This window comes from Myotis myotis, unplaced genomic scaffold (genome assembly GCF_014108235.1).
Source record: "Myotis myotis isolate mMyoMyo1 unplaced genomic scaffold, mMyoMyo1.p scaffold_m19_p_10, whole genome shotgun sequence".
NCBI lineage: Eukaryota > Metazoa > Chordata > Mammalia > Chiroptera > Vespertilionidae > Myotis > Myotis myotis.
In genome coordinates, this window is record NW_023416314.1 from 1,940,608 (window position 1) to 1,959,826 (window position 19,219).

General features: G+C 52.2%; 1 protein-coding gene across 1 annotated transcript in view; it reads left to right on the forward strand.

The window, feature by feature from the left end:
* Positions 1–19,219, forward strand: part of LOC118664101 (Down syndrome cell adhesion molecule-like protein 1) — a 94,730-nt gene that overhangs the window by 57,418 nt on the left and 18,093 nt on the right. The window contains exons 16-19 of the mRNA XM_036323973.1: positions 2,131–2,371; positions 4,219–4,365; positions 6,444–6,599; positions 18,420–18,559. Coding sequence (XP_036179866.1) covers positions 2,131–2,371; positions 4,219–4,365; positions 6,444–6,599; positions 18,420–18,559 — 684 coding nt within the window. The remainder of the gene's footprint in view (positions 1–2,130; positions 2,372–4,218; positions 4,366–6,443; positions 6,600–18,419; positions 18,560–19,219) is intronic.

Genomic DNA, 19,219 nt, shown 5'->3' on the forward strand with positions numbered 1-19,219 from the left:
TGTAATTAAGTCACGGCCCCTTTCTCCACAATCTGGTCTTGCAAGACCGTTTACCTAAGTGCTCCTCCCATTTTACAGAGGCCCGAAACCGTGAACAACACACCCCCCGAGGGGTTATCAGTGCCGGTGCCTGGCCAGGCCTTTAGGTGTGGTCTCACAGCCCCCATCCCAACACACGGGACTTTTTACTAAACCCTCGAAAGGTCCGGAAGTCCCATCCATATTTGGGGGACAAAGAAACCAAAGGGTATAAAGGGAGAGCTTCCTCCATATTGGGGGGCTCAGGATTTGGAGAGAAACAGTCTCCCCTGAGTCACTGTACTAGTACATGCGAAACATCTGAGAATAAATGGGTTTTTCCTGTATGTCCAAGTACTCATTCCTCTGTGTTCTCTGGTCACCTGGTAAATTCTGTAACTGCCCCTCAGCTGGTAGAGGGCGGGTCCTCTCCTTTCCATCAGATTCTCTGTGGGTCTAAATGCATCTGGCCGGCGACAGGTGTGGGTGTTTGTATCGCAGGGTCTGGATGTGTGTGTTCATGGTTCTGGGTATGAGGAGATATACTGGGACCGTGTGTGTGTGTGTGTGTGTGTGTGTGTGTGTGTGTGTGTGTGTGTGTGTCAGGGTTCAAGCTTGGGGTGAGAATACGTTTTTCCACTCCCCAGACTGATGCCAGTGGAGTTTTCTCCATTCGGCTGGGACCAGGCCTTCACTCTTGCCCACCAGCCAGCATTCTAAGACCCCCTGCATGTCCTGGCCCATCCCTGTCCCTCCATCTGCAGCTGGCCCTTGGCCAGGAGGTCCAGGGAAACTGCTGCTCCAAGAGGGGCTGGGCTCACGTGAAAGTCAGGACTTCTTTCGCTTGTATAATATGTATACCATTTTATATGCATACAGCTTCCCCTGTCAACCATGTTTGTGTGTGTAGCTCCGCAGCACCAGGTGTGTTCACAGTGCTGTGCAGCCAACACCGCTGTTCATGTGCAGAATTTTCCATCTTCCAAGCGAGACTCCGTGCCCGTAACAGTACCTCCCTGCCCACCCACCCCCGCTCCTCACAGCCTCCAGTCCACTTCCTGTCTGTGAACTGTCTAGTCTCAGGACCTCGTAGAACTGCTTTCACTCAAGATTTGTCCTTTGTGTTTGGCTCAGCTCACCAAGCATAATATTTTCAAGATCCACCCATGTTGTAGCCTGTATCAGAAGCCCTTCCCTTCCAGGCTAATATTCCATTGTGTGGGTACACCATTACTTACCCGTTCCCCGTCGGTGGACACGCGGCTGCTTCCAGCGTTTGGCTGTTGAGAATGCTGTTGCTATGAGCATGGGTGCACAGACAGCTGTTTGAGTCCCGGCGTTCGATCCTTTGGGTCCCTACCCGACATGGAATTGCCGGATCGATGGCAATTCTAAGTTTAACTGTTGGAGGAAACACCACGCTGTTTCCCATGGTGGCTGCACCAGTTCACATTCCCACCACAGAGCACAGGGGCTCTAACTTCTCTGCGTCCTCACTAACAATTGTTATCTGCCAGTGTTTTAGAACAGCCAGCTGCTGGGTGTGCAGTGGAATCTTCAGACTCCTTTTTATTCAGACTCATTGCTCACCTCCTTCTCCATCTGGTCCCTTTTTGTCTGTTGTTCCCTTTCTCCCAGGCCCCTGAGCCAAATGATGTCCTTATTCACTCATTCATTCACTCATTCATTCACTCATTCATTCACCATTCATCCATCATTCATTCATTCAACAAATGTATGTGGAGGACCTACTGCAGGCCAGGCGCCATGCTAGACGCTGAGAACAGCAGGAGACAAAACAGACGACATCCCCATCCCCTGGCACTTGCATTCTAATGTGGACACAGAGCCAAGCCATCAGCACACTATATAGAAGGTCAGGTGATGCCAGTGCTGGCGTGAGGCAGGCACAGGGGAGAGGAGGCGGGTCCAAGAGGTAATGGGGTCAGAGCACATGGGGTTGTGTAGCCCTTGCAAGGACTTCGGCTTTCACTCTGAGTGACATGGGTCCGTGGAAGGGTTGGGAGCAGAGGAGTGACATGGTCTGGCTGTGGCTTTAAGAATGTCGTCTCCGAGTGTCACTGTGTCTGTCTCCCCACCCTGTGTTCGCAGGCGCCCAAGAAGGAGCTACAGAACGGCGTGATCCGGGGCTACCAGATTGGCTACCGGGAGAACAGCCCTGGCAGCAACGGGCAGTACAGCATCGTGGAGATGAAGGCCACCGGGGACAGCGAGGTCTACACCCTGGACAACCTCAAGAAGTTCGCGCAGTACGGGGTGGTGGTCCAGGCCTTCAACAGGGCCGGCACAGGGCCCTCGTCCAGCGAGATCAACGCCACCACCCTGGAGGACGGTGAGGGCACCGGCGGACCTAGAGGGCGCAGGTCCCGGCCACAGGCAGAGCTGGGGCTGCCGGACAGGGCGCGGGGCCCTCCCCCCACTGCTGGCCCCATCATGGTCTTGTGGTCCACACAGGCTCCCCGGATCCTCCATAGCCCCGTGCCATCGGCTCCTTGAGAGCTGCTTGGTCTGTTGAGCACCCAGCGTCTCAGGCCATTGGCGCTCTCTGCATCCCTTGCTGATATCAGCTCGGCCCGCGAGTCCTGTAGCCTGTCTGAGCACCTTTCTGCACACTCCCCCTCCATGCTTCTCCTCCACCTTCCCTTCCTCCCTCGCCGGGCCCTCCCCCATCTCTGTCCCTGCACTCTTTCCTCCGCACCCGCTGGTTACCCTCTTGCTCCGGAACAAAGCCAGAAGCAGGACCAACTGATGTGGAGGCAGGATGCGTGTCGGAGCCCTGCCGACCAGACACTAAGCTCCCGTCCACCCAGGCCCATGCAGGAATCAGCCAGGCCAGGCGCACCTGCGGCCTCATGGGGCACCGTCTCCCTTGCTTTGGGGAGTGGGGGGCCTGGGCTTCCCAACAGGGAGAGATCAGACTGGGCTGTGGAGTCGTTTTCCAAACAAAGGAGGAGAGGGAAGAAAGTTTCCGGCAGCATTTGCTCAGCAGTTTTTCATACTTAATTAAGGCCCTCGTTAGCCTGTCAGATCCCGATCGTTCCTGGCACTATTAGCGCTCCTCCTGGGGTATTCAAGGGCCCCTGCTCCAGCAATAGTGTCTTTCCCATAATTATATTACCTTCATTTTGTTCAAACGGGCGATCTGTATTAGTTTATTACACTGGGTCCCTAATTACATGGTGCTTATATTTTTACACCTAAGTAATATGAAACAATAATCATTCTCAAAGAGGGTCGTTAGGATGATGTATTATCATTTAAATGCTCATAAAAATTAGAGTTGCCTCTTGTGGGGCAACGGGATCTAATTACCTTCCATCCGCCTGCGCCTCCTCCCTCCCACGGACAGCCCAGCGGCGTGGCCCTCCCTTTGCCCTCCGGCCTCTCGGAGGCCAGCAGGGAGTGCAGTGCCACCACGGTCTGGTCGCCAAGGTGGCGCCTGGGCCTGGGCCCCAGGCTCTGTCATCCCAGAGGGCGAGCGGCACAGGGCAACGCAGGAGTGGATCTCAGGTTCGTTCGCAGGCAGCTCTCACGGGAGAGGATCGAAGGCGGGCGGACCACCTACGCTGGCCTCAGAGAGTTTTTCCCTCAGTCATCCAAGGCGCTTGGGTGTGTTCGTGTGCAGGGCCAGGCACAGAGGCGCAATGGTCCGGGGGTCCCAGCGGCATCTATAGAAACTCGTTTCCCTCTCACCAGGACTAGTTGAATCCTCCTTCCTTCAGCTTAGCAGGAGGACACAAGTCTCTAGGCCAGGCCCTGGCTCAGGCGCCCTGGCCAGGTGACACTGACGAGCTGGCAGCCATGAGGTAAGGCATCAACTGCAGACCCTCCAGGGCCAGCGCGGAGCCTCAGCTGCCCGTCCAGCAGAGGTCGACTCCCTGGGCTGCGGTGCCCACTACTGAGTCCGGGGGCTCATGCCAGAGTTCCTCGCCTTCTTTCCTGGCATTTACCCAGAACCAGGGACATGGCCCCCAAAGAGCAAGGATCCAGGTGCATAAAGACCTCTATTTACCCAAGTCTCCAGGGAAGGAGGCGTGGCTCACTTCCTGGCCCAAACTTGGTTCCGTGAGTCAAGAGGTCCCTCCCTCCCTCACCTGAAGCTCCTGGGGCTGGGCAGCCGGCCGCGGGCCTGTGCTCTGCCTCCCGGACCAGCCCTCTGGTTCTCCCTCGCCCGTGCAGTGCCCAGCCAGCCCCCCGAGAATGTCCGGGCCTTGTCCATCACTTCCGACGTGGCTGTCATCTCCTGGTCGGAGCCCCCACGAAGCACTCTCAATGGCGTCCTCAAAGGTTATCGGGTCATCTTCTGGTCACTGTACATGGACGGGGGTGAGTCTGCGGGAGCACTGGCCGGGTCTCGGGGTGAGAGGGGCGGGGGTGGGCTCCGCGCTCATGCCCAGTGAGAGCTGAGCATCTTCCCCCCATGCCAAAGGGGAGTGCAGGCCCCTCTTCCCCACGATGATCCGGGGCCACCGCCAGGCACCAGGGTCACCTTTGGGGCGGGGAGGGGGGGCGGGGGGGGCGGTTGTGGGGAGGAGACGCCCGCGGCTCCGGACAGAGTATGTTTGGGAATGACCGGAGGGGTGATGGGGGCGTATTTGCTTTTCTAATGCCATGTGTTGCCATGAGGCCTCTGGTCATTTGTCAGGGTCCCAGCAGGGGACAGTTGGCTCACTTAGATGGGGCAACTGAAGAGAGTTTAATGAAGGCACTGCTTTCCAGGGGGGCTTGAGAAGGGGGTGCAGGGAAGGGGGGTACCCGAGAGTAGCACCAGCTGGAAGCCCTCCCCATCCGGGGCTGAAGGGTCAAGAGGAGGAGGCGGGTCTGCAGCACCCACAGGAGCCCCTTGCCCAGGCAGTGAGCATGCGTGTGCCCAGGAGCTGGGCGGCACCTGGACAAGGTTAGCCAAGAGCCCATGTGAGCCGGGGCAGGACAGCCAAGACAGTGTCCCAGCCTTAGGGTGCCTTCTGCCCCTGGACGCACTGGTCCACACGGGCTTGTGTGGCCCCACAAACACAAGGGGGGCACACACTGGGGTGAGCAGGAAGTCTGCATCGCGCCCCAGAACACCAGCGTCCCTAACTCTGGGGATGCTCTGCGGGGTCACAAAGGGCTGCAGTGAGTTTGCTCCCCAAATGCTGACCCTCTGCCACCGGCCCTGGTGCCTCATTCCTTCCTGGAGGACCTGGGCCTCCCTCACGGCCAGCTCTCTGAGCAGCTCCCTCTCCTTCCCCACCTGGATTCTGCTCCGCCAGACACGCTGCCAATAGGAAGGTCTGTCCCCCCACCTCCCACTCCCTCCACTGTCTCCTCCCAAACTCAGAGGCCTGGAGCTCAGGGTTCGCTCCCAAGGTGTCCCCACTTCTTACGCTGAGGCGGCCTCACAGCTGTGCCGAGTCAGGGAGCGGGCAGTCTCTCGCTTTCCAGAACCTGCTTCTCTAGTCCGAGCCTGCAGGCTTCCCCAGCTCAGCCCTCAGGTGAGGGGCCACGGACTCTCTAATCCCCAAGGCCACCTGGGGCGAGAGCTGCACTGCCCACTTCCTGGTCGTCCTCTGGCTCTGTCCTGGAAGGCCTGTCCTGGTGTCTGACCGCCGGAAAGAGGAGGGTCCGGCTGCCCAGGCCTCCCAGGTACCCCTGAACGGACCCGAGTCCTTTCGGGCTGGGCGTCCTCACCCTCTGGACCCTGGCAGCGGCTGGGGATGGTTTGCAGGTGCTTGGCTTCGACACAGCCTGTCCTCGGCCAGTGTCTGGGCCTGTCTTTCTACAAGCCCAGGGGACCCAGTGGGGCTGTCAGCTCCGAAGCCTGGCTCTTTCCCTCATTCTGACCCTGGCCCTGAGCTCTCTTCAGAGGCCCCGGGGTTCCCTGCTGAGCAGGGGCCTGGCTCACTGTTGAGAGTCAGGGGGCTGGCCCAGGAGCAGTCCATCAGCTGCAGCCTGTCACCAGTCACCCCAGGTGGCCACACTGCCTGGGGACATCTGAGAGCCCCGGCAGGCAGGCACGGGGCAGCAGGGAGGAAAAGCTGCTGACTGCCCGCCTGGCCTAGGCTCCCCTCCAGCCCCGAGCCTCCGTTGGTCCTTCATGTGGAGAGGATTGGGCAGCCCGGGAAAAGGGAAACGGGGAGACAGGGAGATGGGAGTGCTGTAAAGGGAGAGCACTGAGTTGGATTCGGTGCAGGGCTGGCTGGGCTGAGACCAGGCCAGCATCTGCCCTTCCCCCTGGTGGGGCCACTTGGGGAGAGATGAGGCCTGGAAAGTGCCCCAGGCCTGGCCCCGTGTGCCTTGAGGTAGAGGGTCCCCCAGAGGCCATGCCCTGCGGTGGAAGCCGGAGCCCCGGAAGCCGGCGGAGGGTGGCAGCGGGGCCGGCGGCCGGCTGTGCCGCCTGCAGAGGCCGCTTTCTCTCTCGGCAGAGTGGGGCGAGATGCAGAACATCACGACCACGCGGGAGCGCGTGGAGCTGCGGGGCCTGGAGAAGTTCACCAACTACAGCGTGCAGGTGCTGGCCTTCACGCAGGCGGGCGACGGCGTGCGTAGCGGCGTGCTGCACATCCAAACCAAGGAGGACGGTGAGTGTCTGCTGCCCCAGGCAGGCTCCCGGGGCGGCTGCTGAGAGCACCCTGAGCTGCCCCGCTGCCCGCCCCGCTGCCCACCCCACTGCCCACCCCACTGCCCGCCCCACTGCCCACCCCACTGCCCACCCCACTGCCCGCCCCACTGCCTGCTGTTCACCCCACTGCCCACCCCACTGCCCACCCCTCTGCCCGCCCCACTGCCTGCCCCACTGCCTGCCCCACTGCCCACCCCACTGCCCACCCCACTGCCTGCTGTTCACCCCACTGCCCGCCCCACTGCCCACCCCACTGCCCACCCCACTGCCTGCTGTTCACCCCATTGCCCACCCCACTGCCCGCCCCACTGCCCACCCCACTGCCCACCCATTGCCCACCCACTGCCCGCCCCACTGCCCACCCCACTGCCCGCCCTGCCCAAGGAGAGAGGCGGGAGCAGAGCCGTCCTCTCTCCGTCCCTGGGAGGCTTGGGCCCTGCTGTGGGAGAAGCAGCTCACAGTGGTGGTGAGATGCCCCCGACTCCTAAGGAAACAGAGAAGCAACCGCCCCCTCCCCCCAGCACTAGGCCAAGAGCAGATATGCTCTCCCCCCTCGCCCACGGGCACCCTTTTGCGGCACCTGCTCCCTGCAATGCTCACCTGATTCTCTGGACACAGACGGCTGGGGCTGAGGGGAGCAGGAGCATCACCCACACACCGTGGGTTAGGGACTTGGCGGTCGCCCTGCAGAGGCCCCAGCTGGGGAGGGGCGGCATGTGCCTCCGTGGGGTCAGGGCAGTGGTTCTCAGCCGTGGCTGCACATTAGAATCACCTGGGAATCTTTTTAAAATCCTGATTTCTGGGCCTCATCCTCCGGAAATCCTGTTTCTTCGTTATGGGGTGGGGCCACAACATGAGTAACAAAGAAACAGAATTTCCGGAGGATGAGGCCCAGAAATCAGGATTTTAAAAAGATTCCCAGGTGATTCTACTGTGAAGCCACCGTTGAGAACCACTGGGTTAGGGTCTCGAGCCCTCTCCGGGGGCGGAAATGGAGGGAAACCTGAAATAAGGAGCCAAGACTCAAGGCGGAGAAACAAGCAAGGGCGTGGGGGAGGCTGGGAGCTGAGTCAGTCCGGAGAGCACAGACCTCGGGAAGGCCAGCCTTCCATCCTCGACCCAAGCTGCAAGCTCACCGCCCCCAAACCCGTGGCTTCGGAGCCGGGCGCTATGTTCTCAGGAGCGCTGGCTTATGTGAGACATCGTGGTGCTCTGGTTCCCTCCCACTCAGCCTCCGCTTCTCCCGTCTCGGGTCTGCCCGTGCAGTTTGCCAGAAGGTGCTGAAGGGACTGGAGGAGTTGGGAAAAGGACAGGCTGGGAGTGGTGGTGAAGTTCCAGAGCAGCAGGGGCTCAGGGGCCAGACCCGTTTCCAGCTCAGCATAATGCCCCCTTCCCACACCCCTCCCTTTCCATCAGATCAGCCCCTCCCCACCTTCAGCTCTGAGCAATCAAATATTTTCCAACCTCCTGCCCTGCTCTTCCTGTCACCACGCCCCCCATCCGGGCCTCCTGGGACAGCTCCAGGCAGAGCCACCTGCTCTTGTGTGGAGGCTGAGCAGGGATGTGCTCACAGCTCCATCCAGGATCAGGGCCGCACGCAGGCCACCTCTGGAAGTGAACCCTGGGCCCCCGACTTCCTGCATTCCACCCTCGGGCAGTGCCTGAGCCGTAAGCACCTGCGAGCGTTTAACTGACCCAGGTAAGGCCCACTAGGGAGCCCAGACGCCAGGGAGCACCAACCCTCCTGCAGGGAGCTTTCAACCTCGGGTCTGGAGCTGCCTCAGAGCCACACACAGAGGTACCCACAGGCAGGGTGAGGCCCTGGGCAGCAGAGCCACACACAGAGGTGCCCACAGGCAGAGCGGGGCCCTGGGCAACAGAGCCACACACAGAGGTGCCCACAGGCAGGGCGAGGCCCCGGGCAGCAGAGCCACACACAGGTGCCCATGGGCAGCAGAGCCACACATAGGTGCCCACGGGCAGCAGAGCCACACATAGGTGCCCACAGGCAGGGCAAGGCCCCGGGCAGCAGAGCCACACACACAGGTGCCCACGGGCAAGCCAAGGCCCCGGGCAGCAGAGCCACACGCAGAAGTGCCCACGGGCAGGCCGAGGCCCCGAGCAGCAGAGCCACACACAGGTGCCCACAGGCAGCAGAGCCACACACAGAGGTGCCCACGGGCAGCAGAGCCACACACAGGTGCCCACAGGCAGCAGAGCCACACACAGAGGTGCCCACAGGCAGCAGAGCCACACATAGGTGCCCACAGGCAGAGCGAGGCCCCGGGCAGCAGAGCCACACACAGAAGTGCCCACGGGCAGGCCGAGGCCCCGAGCAGCAGCGTCCTGGAGGGCAAGGGCCACTGTAAACCAGGCCTGTCACTTACTGGCGAGTCACTCAAACGTGCCAAACCCCAGCTTCCTCATGATAAAGTGGGGACAACTTGTGAGAAACAAGTGAGCTGTAAAATCCCCTCACATGTCCGGTGCGAGCACATGGCAGTTGTGCTAAGGTTGCCACGGTGCTGACAATGAGTGGCCGCGGCAGTAGGTCCAGGTGCCCCTCGGGAAGTGGTGTCCCCAGGGGGGCCGAGGCTGGAGGAACCCACTGCCCCACTGCCCACCCCGCTGAGGTCAGATGAGGCCTCATCCAGAACGTGGTCAGACCTCGCATGGGTGTGCTATGCGGCCATAGGTGAGACGTGAGCTTCCCAGCAGCCCTACGGGGTGGGCATTATTTCTTTTTTTAAAATATATTTTTATTGATTTCAGAGAGGAAGGGAGAGGGAGAGAGAGGTAGAAACATCCATGATGAGAGAGAATCATTGATCGGCTGCCTCCTGCACGCCCCACACTGGGTATCGAGCCCACAACCCTCAGATCTTTAACTGAGGAAGAGTCTTGACTAGCCCCAGGTTTTAACTGTGGAGGAGTGTAGGGCACTAATGACAGGAAGGAGGTGGGAGGAATGAGAAGTAGTGTCAGGGAGGCCTGTGAGAGCCTGTGGGCATCTGGGCAGAAACTAGGAAGGCGTGTGCTGGGGCGGCAGCAGGGAGGAGAGGGAAGAGGAGGCCGGCCTTAGAGAAGCACGCCAGAGGACTTCCATGGCGCCGTGGTGGACCAGATAACCCAAACCCACTCTCCCCCTTGCTGCGCACACTATCAAGTCTGGGTAAAATAGGGTGTAAAACACCTGCTTGAAGGCATCACGTGGCTGGCAGGAGAGTGAGGAATTACTGGGCCAGGATCCAAGGGAGAATGGAAGCCCAGAAGGGAAGCCTGGCATTTGGAACAGCTTTTCCCCTGGGAGACATTTGCTGAATCTGGAGGCAGCTGCTGAGCATCGGAGCAGCAGTAGGAAGACATGAGCTGGAGGCCAGGGCCTGCCAGGGCATGGAGGTCTGTCTGGCAAACACTTTGAGTTAAGACCATGCAGGACAGGATTAAAAGTGGCCAAAAGCAGACAGCTCAGCTCCAAATCATCTCAGTCAAGGACGTTATAGTGACGCAACCCTAGGTTGCTAGTGCCCCAAATTGCAGGTACCTGTCAGAAACAAACATGAATTCTCTCTTTAGGAAAATTACATCACCTGAGACCTCAAATTAGTTTTACAAACAATTATGCAAATACTGTGCCTGGCATACAATAAAAAAATAATAAATAAGAATAATGTAAACAAAAGCCAGTAGGAAAAAAATAGACAAAAGAAACAGACCCACAGGACTCCAAACAAAGGTGTGTTTTTTAATCAAATATGGACTTTCAAATAATTATTTGTACTATACTAATAAAAGGGTAATATGATAATTAGACTGAATAGACCGAACATCTTCTGGACAAAGCCATGGTGGTGGGGGCCAAGGCAGAGGCAGTTAGGGGCGATCAGGCAGGCAGACATATGGTTAGGGGCAATTAGGCTGGCAGAGGAGAGCAGTTAGGGGCATAAAGCAGGCAGGCAGAGGGGTTAGGGCAGCCATGGGCAAACTACGGCCCGCAGGCCGGATCCGGCCCGTTTGAAATGAATAAAACTAAAAAAAAAAAAGACCGTACCCTTTTATGTAATGATGTTTACCTTGAATTTATATTAGTTCATACAAACACTCCATCCATGTTTTTGTTCCGGCCCTCCGGTCCAGTTTAAGAACCCATTGTGGCCCTCGAGTCAAAAAGTTTGCCCACCCCTGGGTTAGGGGCAATGAGTCAGGCAGGCAGAGGTGATTAGGGGCGATGAAGCAGGGAGGCAGATGGGTTAGGGGCGAACAGGCAGGCAGGTAGGTGAGTGGTTAGGAGCCAACAGTCCCAGATTGCAAGAGGGATGTCCAACTGCCAGCAGTCGGACATCACCCAAGGGGTCCCAGATTGGAGAGGGTGCAGGCTGGGCTGAGGGACACCCACCCCCATTGTGTACAAATTCCATGCACCAGGCCTCTAGTTCTTAATAAGATTGAAATTTTAAGAGAATTGGAAACTCTCAATTATAAAATCTAGAAACAAAAAGTACTAATACCTAAAATCAAAAACTCAATAGATAAGTTAAAATAAAATGAGACACAGTTAAAGAGATAACTAGTGAACTGGAAGATAGGTAAGAAGAAAATACCCTCAGATGAGTATTGAAAAAAAAAAAAGTGAGGATCTGTTTACAAGAAATAGGAAAAAATAATGTGAGCAGGTGGGCAGACAATATGGCCACTCCATCCGTGCTGCCCAATTCCACTACATCGTCCCGCAGGCCAATTCCACCTCTGCCATGGGAGCACAGAAAGACAAATGAATGGAAAATAAAAGCAAGTGAGACATAGAGCAGCGATTTTCAAACTTGACTGTACATACAAATCACTTGGGGATCATGTTAAAATTCAGATTCTGTGTTAGTAGGTACAGGGTGAAACCTGAGATTTTGAATTTTTAACATGCTCCCAGGTGATGCTGCTGCTGATCCATGGAACACATTCAGAATATAAATGTCACAGAGGATGCAAGGAGATATTCCAAAGAAGAGGAGAAAGACAGTGGGGCAGAAGATAAAATGTCTGAAACTGTTGAAAGATATCAAGCCACAAATGCAAGATCTACAAACTCTACTGGCAATAATGTAAAGAAATCCATGCCTAGGCTCATCATAACAAAGCTGCTAAACAAAAAGTACAAACAAAAAAATCTTAAAAGAAGGCAAAGGGAAAAAGACCAGTTACCTTCAAAAGGACAACAATTAGATTGTCATCTAATTTATCAGAAATAATGGGAGCCAGAAAACAATGCAATGGCATATATAAAGTATGAAAGAAAAGTAGTTATCAACTTATGACTGTATACCATGCAAAAATATCTTCAAGATTAAAATGAAATAAAGACATTTTCAGACAAAGACTGAGGGAATTTATCATCAACACACCTGCCCTAGAAAAATATTAAAGAGCATTCTTTAGCTAGAATGAAAATGACCCCAGGTGAAAGTGTAATGATGCAATAAGGAAAGAAGAGCAATTAGAAGGTGAATATATGGGTAAATATCAATTAATATTGACTATATAAAAATGATGATGATGATAATGTTATCATCTTAGGGAGGATCTAAAATATATGCAGAATTGAAATGTGCAACGATGGCATATACATTGGAAGAGGGCAGCTGGAAGTTCTAAGTCCCTTGCATTCGCTGAGAAAAGTGCCAATTAATGATATCAGACTTTGGTAAGTTAAAGATTCATGGTTTAATCTACTCAGTAACCACTAAAAGTAATTAAAAATTATATAATAGCCAAACTAAGTGGGAGAAATAGAGTATTTTTAGGATACTCAATCCAGAAGAAGGCACAAAAGGAAAGAAAAGCAAAATAGTGGGACAAATAAAAAATATTTAGTAAGATAGAATATTTAAACTCAAATACATTAATAATTGCATTAAAGATAAATTGACTAAGTTCTCCAATTAAAGAGTAAACACTATCAAACTGGCTAGCAATGAAACAAAACCCAAATATGTGCTGTTTATAGGAGACATCTCAAACATAAAAGTATAGAACAGTTCAACATGAAAGGGTGTAAAAAAATAAAAGGCATACCATGCAAACCCGTCTAAGAGAAAACTGGAATATTAATATCAGACATAGTAGTCCATAAGGCAAAAAGAGTTATCTATATATATAAAAGGCTAAGTGTCCATCTGACTGGTAGATAAGATGTGCACTGATCACCACGGGGCAGACGCAAAATGCAGGAGCTGCCATGACGCGCACTGACCATTTAACAACAAACAGCACCGCGGACCTGGCGCCGACAAACCAACACTCGGCTTCCCCCAAGTGGGACACAGGCCCCACTACCACCCTGGAGCAGCAGCCCACCAAATCGCAGGATTTGTGCCAAGACCCCATGGCACAAAATGCGGCCCACAGCCCAGCTCGGCCGGAAACGGTCACTGTGGGCGCCAAGTAATGACATCACATAGCAACACCCGGCTTCCTCTCCTTAGCAACTAGCCTCCTTGGAGTTTCTTCAGCCCAGAACACAACTTGCTTTATAGCCAGGTGCAAACATTTCACACTTTAACCAAATGTCTGTGAAGTGTCTTCCCGTGCCTCATCTCATTTGATCCTCACAGAAGTCCTGGAGTAGGTAGATAGGAGACTCGGTGGAATCCTATTTTCTTTTCATTAGCCGGAAAACGGAGATTTAGAAAGCTTAGAAACTTAACCCGACTGAAAAGAAGTAAGAAATGGTGGGACTTGAAAATGACTTCAGGTTGTCCCACTGTGCAGAATATAGTCAAACACGGCTGCAGCTAAATATTTTACCCTTTGTTCTCCCTGCATGATCTACAATAATAATCTGCTTTGTGTTGATATTTACTGCTGTGTTGCTAACAATTACCTGAAAGAGAAGTTGGGGTGCTTCACTGGGCTGGAAAAAGTTTAGCTACATCAGAAAGCAGCTCTAATTAAGCAAGTTTATTCTATATTATAAAAGGCTAAGTTGACTTGCGCATGCACCATACATATAAAGCTCTCGCTGGTGCCAATTGCATGCGTGTGGTTTGATCTGTCATTGTTGGTCATGAATTTGGTTGACACTTTATTATAGAGAAAGGGCGAATAGCAATATTAAAATATTTCTTCTAATTAATTTCCTTTCAATGTGCACCAATCCATGCACCAGGACACTAGTTAGAAATAAAAAAAGATACTTTGTTAGGATAAAAGACACCATTTACTAGGCACATAAAACAGTTCTAAATTTGTGTGAACCGAATAACATAACCTCAAAATATCTAAAAAGAAAAACTGACAGAACTAGAAGGATGAATAAACAAATCTACAATCATAGTGGGAAATGTCAACATACCTCTCTCAACAACGGATAAGGAAAAGAGCACACAGGATAAAGGGTAGATTCGCACAGTGCAGTTAGCACACCTGCCCAGCGGCCACCCACAGAGCCCCGTGCTCCACCGCTGCGAGGTGCAGGGTGAGGGCCGTGCGGGCCGAGGGGCGGAGGGAGGGCACAGCAGTGAGGAAGGGTGGAGTCAAGGGTGAAGACCAGCTTCTGAGCTCGGGCCTGTATGCGCGATGATGCTACATCTAGTTCTTTTATTTAACCTAGAATTGTTGACCACTTACTAGATTCAAAAGAAACAGGTAGCTGCTAGAAGCTGAGAGGGAATGCACAAGTAATAATGGTTGTAATTTATTGAGTGTCTTCTATGTGTCAGGCACTATGCCGGGTGCTTTATTTTAATGAGCACGAATTCTCCCTACAAACCCTTAATGTGGTTGTTGTTATGTCCATTGTATAGAAGGGGAAACTGAGGCTCAGAGAGATAAAATAAGTTGAGTGAGATACCGTCACTATCCACAAAGGTGTGTGAAAGCTCCCAGGAGGGAAGGCAAGCGCGCAACCACATGAGGGAGAGATGGAGAAGGAGAGTGGGCTGAGGGCAGGCAGGCCCAGAGCGGGGGCAGGGGAGGTCGGAGTCTATATGAATGACGACCACTTCAACGTGGCTCCCAGCGACTCTGAGACGAGTCAGAGCCCAGCCAATTCTAACGTAGACTCTCCCTCCTGAAAACAGGAAGGGCCTAGCCAGCACCACCAAGGCAGTGCCCTGGCGCACGGCAGCAGACAGGCATCCACGGGCTGACCACAGCCCTTGACCCTCGGGAGCAGGCCCACTCTGTGAGACTCTGGAGCCCCTGGCTTCACATTGCTCAGAGGCCAGGAAAAGCAAAGCGCCCAGGGCAGCCGTGGGCAAACTACGGCCCGCGGGCCGGATCTGGCCCGTTTGAAATGAATAAAACTAAAAAAAAAAAAAAGACCGGTGCAATGGTAAATGGGATTGCTTCTGTAGTTTCACTTTCTGTAAGTTCACTATTGGTGTAAAGAAATGCCATGGATTTCTTAGCATTAATTTTGTATCCTGCTACATTGCCGAATTCATTTATTAAGTCTAATAATTTTTTGATGGAGTCTTTAGGGTTCTGTATGTACAGTATCATGTCATCTGCAAATAAGGACAGTTTTACTTCTTCGTTTCCAATCTGGATGCCTTTTATTTCTTCTTCGTGTCTGATCGCAACGGCTAGTACTTCCAGTACTATGTTGAACAGGAGTGGTGAGAGGGGGCATCCCTGTCTTGTTCCTGTTTTTAGGGGGAATGGTTTTAGTTTTTGCCCATTGATTATGATGTTGGCTGTGGGTTTGTCATATATGGCTTTTATTATGTTGAGGTATGATCCCTCAATTCCTATCTTGCTGAGAGTTTTTATCAAGAAAGGGTGTTGGATTTTGTCAAATGCTTTTTCCGCATCAATTGATATGACTATGTGGTTTTTTTCTCTCAATTTGTTTATGTGATGTATCACGTTTATTGATTTGCGGATATTGTACCATCCTTGCATCCCTGGGATAAATCCTACTTGGTCATGGTGTATGATCTTTTTGATGTACTGCTGGATCCGATTTGCTAGGATTTTGTTGAGGATTTTGGCATCTATGTTCATGAGGGATATTGGCCTATAATTCTCTTTCATTGTATTGTCTTTATCTGGTTTTGGGATTAGGGTGATGTTGGCTTCATAGAATGAGCTGGGAAGTATTCCTTCCTCTTGGATCTTTTGACATAGTCTGAGGAGGATAGGTTTTAGGTCTTCCTTGAATGTTTGTTAAAACTCCCCTGTGAAGCCATCTGGCCCCGGGCTTTTGTTTGCTGGAAGCTTTTTGATTACTGCTTCGATTTCCTCCATAGTTATTGGCCTATTGAGATTTTTAGATTCTTCCTGGTTAAGTTTTGGAAGGTTGTATTTATCTAGGAATATGTCCATTTTCCTCCAGGTTGTCTAATGTGTTTGAGTAGAGTTGTTCATAGTATTTTCTAACAATCCTTTGTATTTCTATGGGGTCTGTTGTTATTTCTCCTCTTTCATTTCTGATTTTGTTTATTTGGGTCCTCTCTCTTAAACTTAACTAAGGAGGTAAAAGACTTATATGCTGAAAACTACAGGACACTGAAAAAAGAGATAGAGGAAGACATAAACAGATGGAAGAATATACCGTGTTCATGGATTGGTAGAATCAACATCATCAAAATGTCCATACTATCCAAAGCAATTTATAGATTCAATGCAATCCCCATTAAATTACCAATGGCATTTTTCACAAATCTAGAATGAACATTCCAAAAATTCATCTGGAATAAAAAAAGACCCCGAATAGCTGCAGCAATCCTGAGAAAGAACAAAGTAGGTGGGATCTCAATACCAGATATCAAACTGTATTACAAAGCCACTGTTCTTAAAACAGCTTGGTACTGGCACAAGAACAGACATATAGATCAATGGAATAGAATAGAGACCCCAGAAATCGACCCAAACCACTATGCCCAATTAATATTCGACAAAGGAGGCAAGAGCATACAATGGAGTCAAGACAGTCTTTTCAATAAATGGTGTTGGGAAAATTGGACAGATACATGCAAAAGGATGAAACTAGATCACCAACTCACACCATACACAAAAATAAACTCAAAATGGATAAAAGACTTAAACGTAAGACGGGAAACCATAAAAATACTAGAGGAATCCACAGGCAGCGAAATCGCAAACATATGCCGAAGAAATTTCTTCTCTGATAATGCTCCGAGGGCAATGGAAACTAAAGAGAAAATAAACAAATGGGACTACATCAAAATAAAAAGCTTTTGCACAGCAAAGGAAACCATCAACAAAACAACAAGAAGACCCACTACATGGGAGAATATATTTGCCAATGATACCACCGATAAGGGTTTAATTTCCAACATTTACAGGGATCTCATGAAACTTAACAAAAGGAAGATAAACAATCCAATAAAAAAATGGGCAACGGACCTAGATAGACACTTTTCGAAAGAGGACATACAGAAGGCCGAAAGACATATGAAAACCTACTCAAAGTCACTAATTATACGAGAGATGCAAATCAAAACGACAATGCGTTATCATCTCACACCTGTCAGAATGGCTATCATCAACAAATCAACAAACAACAAGTGTTGGAGAGGATGTGGAGAAAAAGGAACCCTTCTGCACTGCTGGTGGGAATGCAGACTGGTGCAGCCACTGTGGAGAACAGTATGGAGCTACCTCAGAAGACTAATAATGGAACTCCCATTTGACCCAGTGATCCCACTACTAGGAATATATCCCAAGAAACCAGAAACGCCAATCAGAAAGGATATATGCACCCCTATGTTCATAGCAGCACAATTCACCATAGCTAAGATTTGGAAACAGCCTAGGTGCCCATCAGCAGATGAGTGGATTAGAAAACTGTGGTACATATACACAATGGAATACTACGCTGCGGTAAAAAAAAAAAAAGGAACTCTTGCCTTTTGCAACAGCATGGATGGAACTGGAGAGCATTATGCTAAGTGAAATAAGCCAGTCAGAGAAAGATAAATACCACATGATCTCACTCATTTGTGGATTATAGAGAACAACATAGACTGATGAAAAGGGACAGACCCAAAGACTGAGAAACAGCGATCAGGCTATCAATCCCCAGAAGGAAAGTAGGGGAGGGCGGGGGTAAGGGGAAGAGATCAACCGAAGGACTTGTATACATGTATATAAGCCAAACCAATGGACATGGACAACAGGGGGATGGGAGCATGAGTGTGTGTGTGGGGGGGGAGGTTGGGGGTTAATGGGGGGGATGAAGACACATTTGTAATACCTTAACTAATAATAATAATAAAAAAAAAGATCGTACCCTTTTATGTAATGATGTTTACTTTGAATTTATATTAGTTCACACAAACACTCCATCCATGCTTTTGTTCCGGCCCTCCGGTCCAGTTTAAGAACCCATTGTGGCCCTCGAGTCAAAAAGTTTGCCCACCCCTGGCCCAGGGCATTTGTTTGGCCTGAATACACGTTATTAGTCAGTAGAACATTGGGGCAGGGAGCAGATTAGGGTTTTAGGGATCAAGATGAATTCCTCATGGGTTTTATTTCTCCCCTGCGAGTCCTAAATCCTTGGCTCTAGCCAAACAGTTCTGATGCTGGCCACCCCCAGTGCCTTTATCTCAAAGACTTTGTTACATGCCCAAAATGATCACCTTTCCTCTCCCACCACTTTGCCAAGCTGGAACCTCCCCCCCTCTAAACCATAGCTCAAGGACACCTCCTCCAAGAAGCTCTCCCAGATTGATCAGCCTCACTCTCCCCAGCATGTCATTCTTTCCCAAAGGCTGTGCTCCTTCTTTCTCTAAACTGACCTCGTCTTCTCCCTGCTCAGTTCCAGGTCCCCCCGCGGGCATCAAAGCCGTACCTTCGTCTGCCAGCAGCGTGGTGGTGTCCTGGCTGCCCCCTGCCAAGCCCAACGGGGTGATCCGCAAGTACACCATCTTCTGCTCCAGCCCCGGGTCTGGCCAGCCGGTAAGCAGGCCCAGGGCTGAAGGGTAAGGGGACGAGAGGAAGAAAAAAGTCCCCTGTGGGTCAGCTGGCATCCAGGCCAAACCCTGGGGCTGTGTCTGTCTGTGTTTCTACCTGGGTTCAGGGATAGGAATGGGCACTTGTCACACGAGAGTGGCCGAAGCCTCACCCGGTGTCCATCTGAGTCAGTCCTTGCTCCGGGGGTGGCAAGGTTTCCCAAGCCCTGGAGGCTCCTTCGAGTCAGGGGTCACGACCAGGCAGGCCCGAGAGGGAAGCCAGGGCCGAGGTCCTTCTGGTCTGACTGACCAAGAAGACCCCTGGCAGGCTCCAGAGCTGTTGGTTGTCTGGGCACTGGCTGGTCCGTGTCTCTAGAAAGGGGGTGCTTTTCAGCGTGGTCAGTCTAGGCGTGGAGGCTGCAGGGCTCTGCCCTGAGAGCCCCTTCATCAGGGAGCCAGCTGGAGGGAGGAGAGGAAGGAGGAAGACGGAGGACAGCTGAGAGGGGCAGGGACATCTCTCCAGACCAGGGCCTGGGCCCAGTGCCGGTGAGCAGACGGAGAGGCCACAATATGTGTCCAGACCCTGGAGTGAGGGGTGGCCCCCAGGCTGGGGCACAGTGCCCTCCCACTGAACCCAGGAGCAAGAGGATGAGGGTGGCTGCAGTGG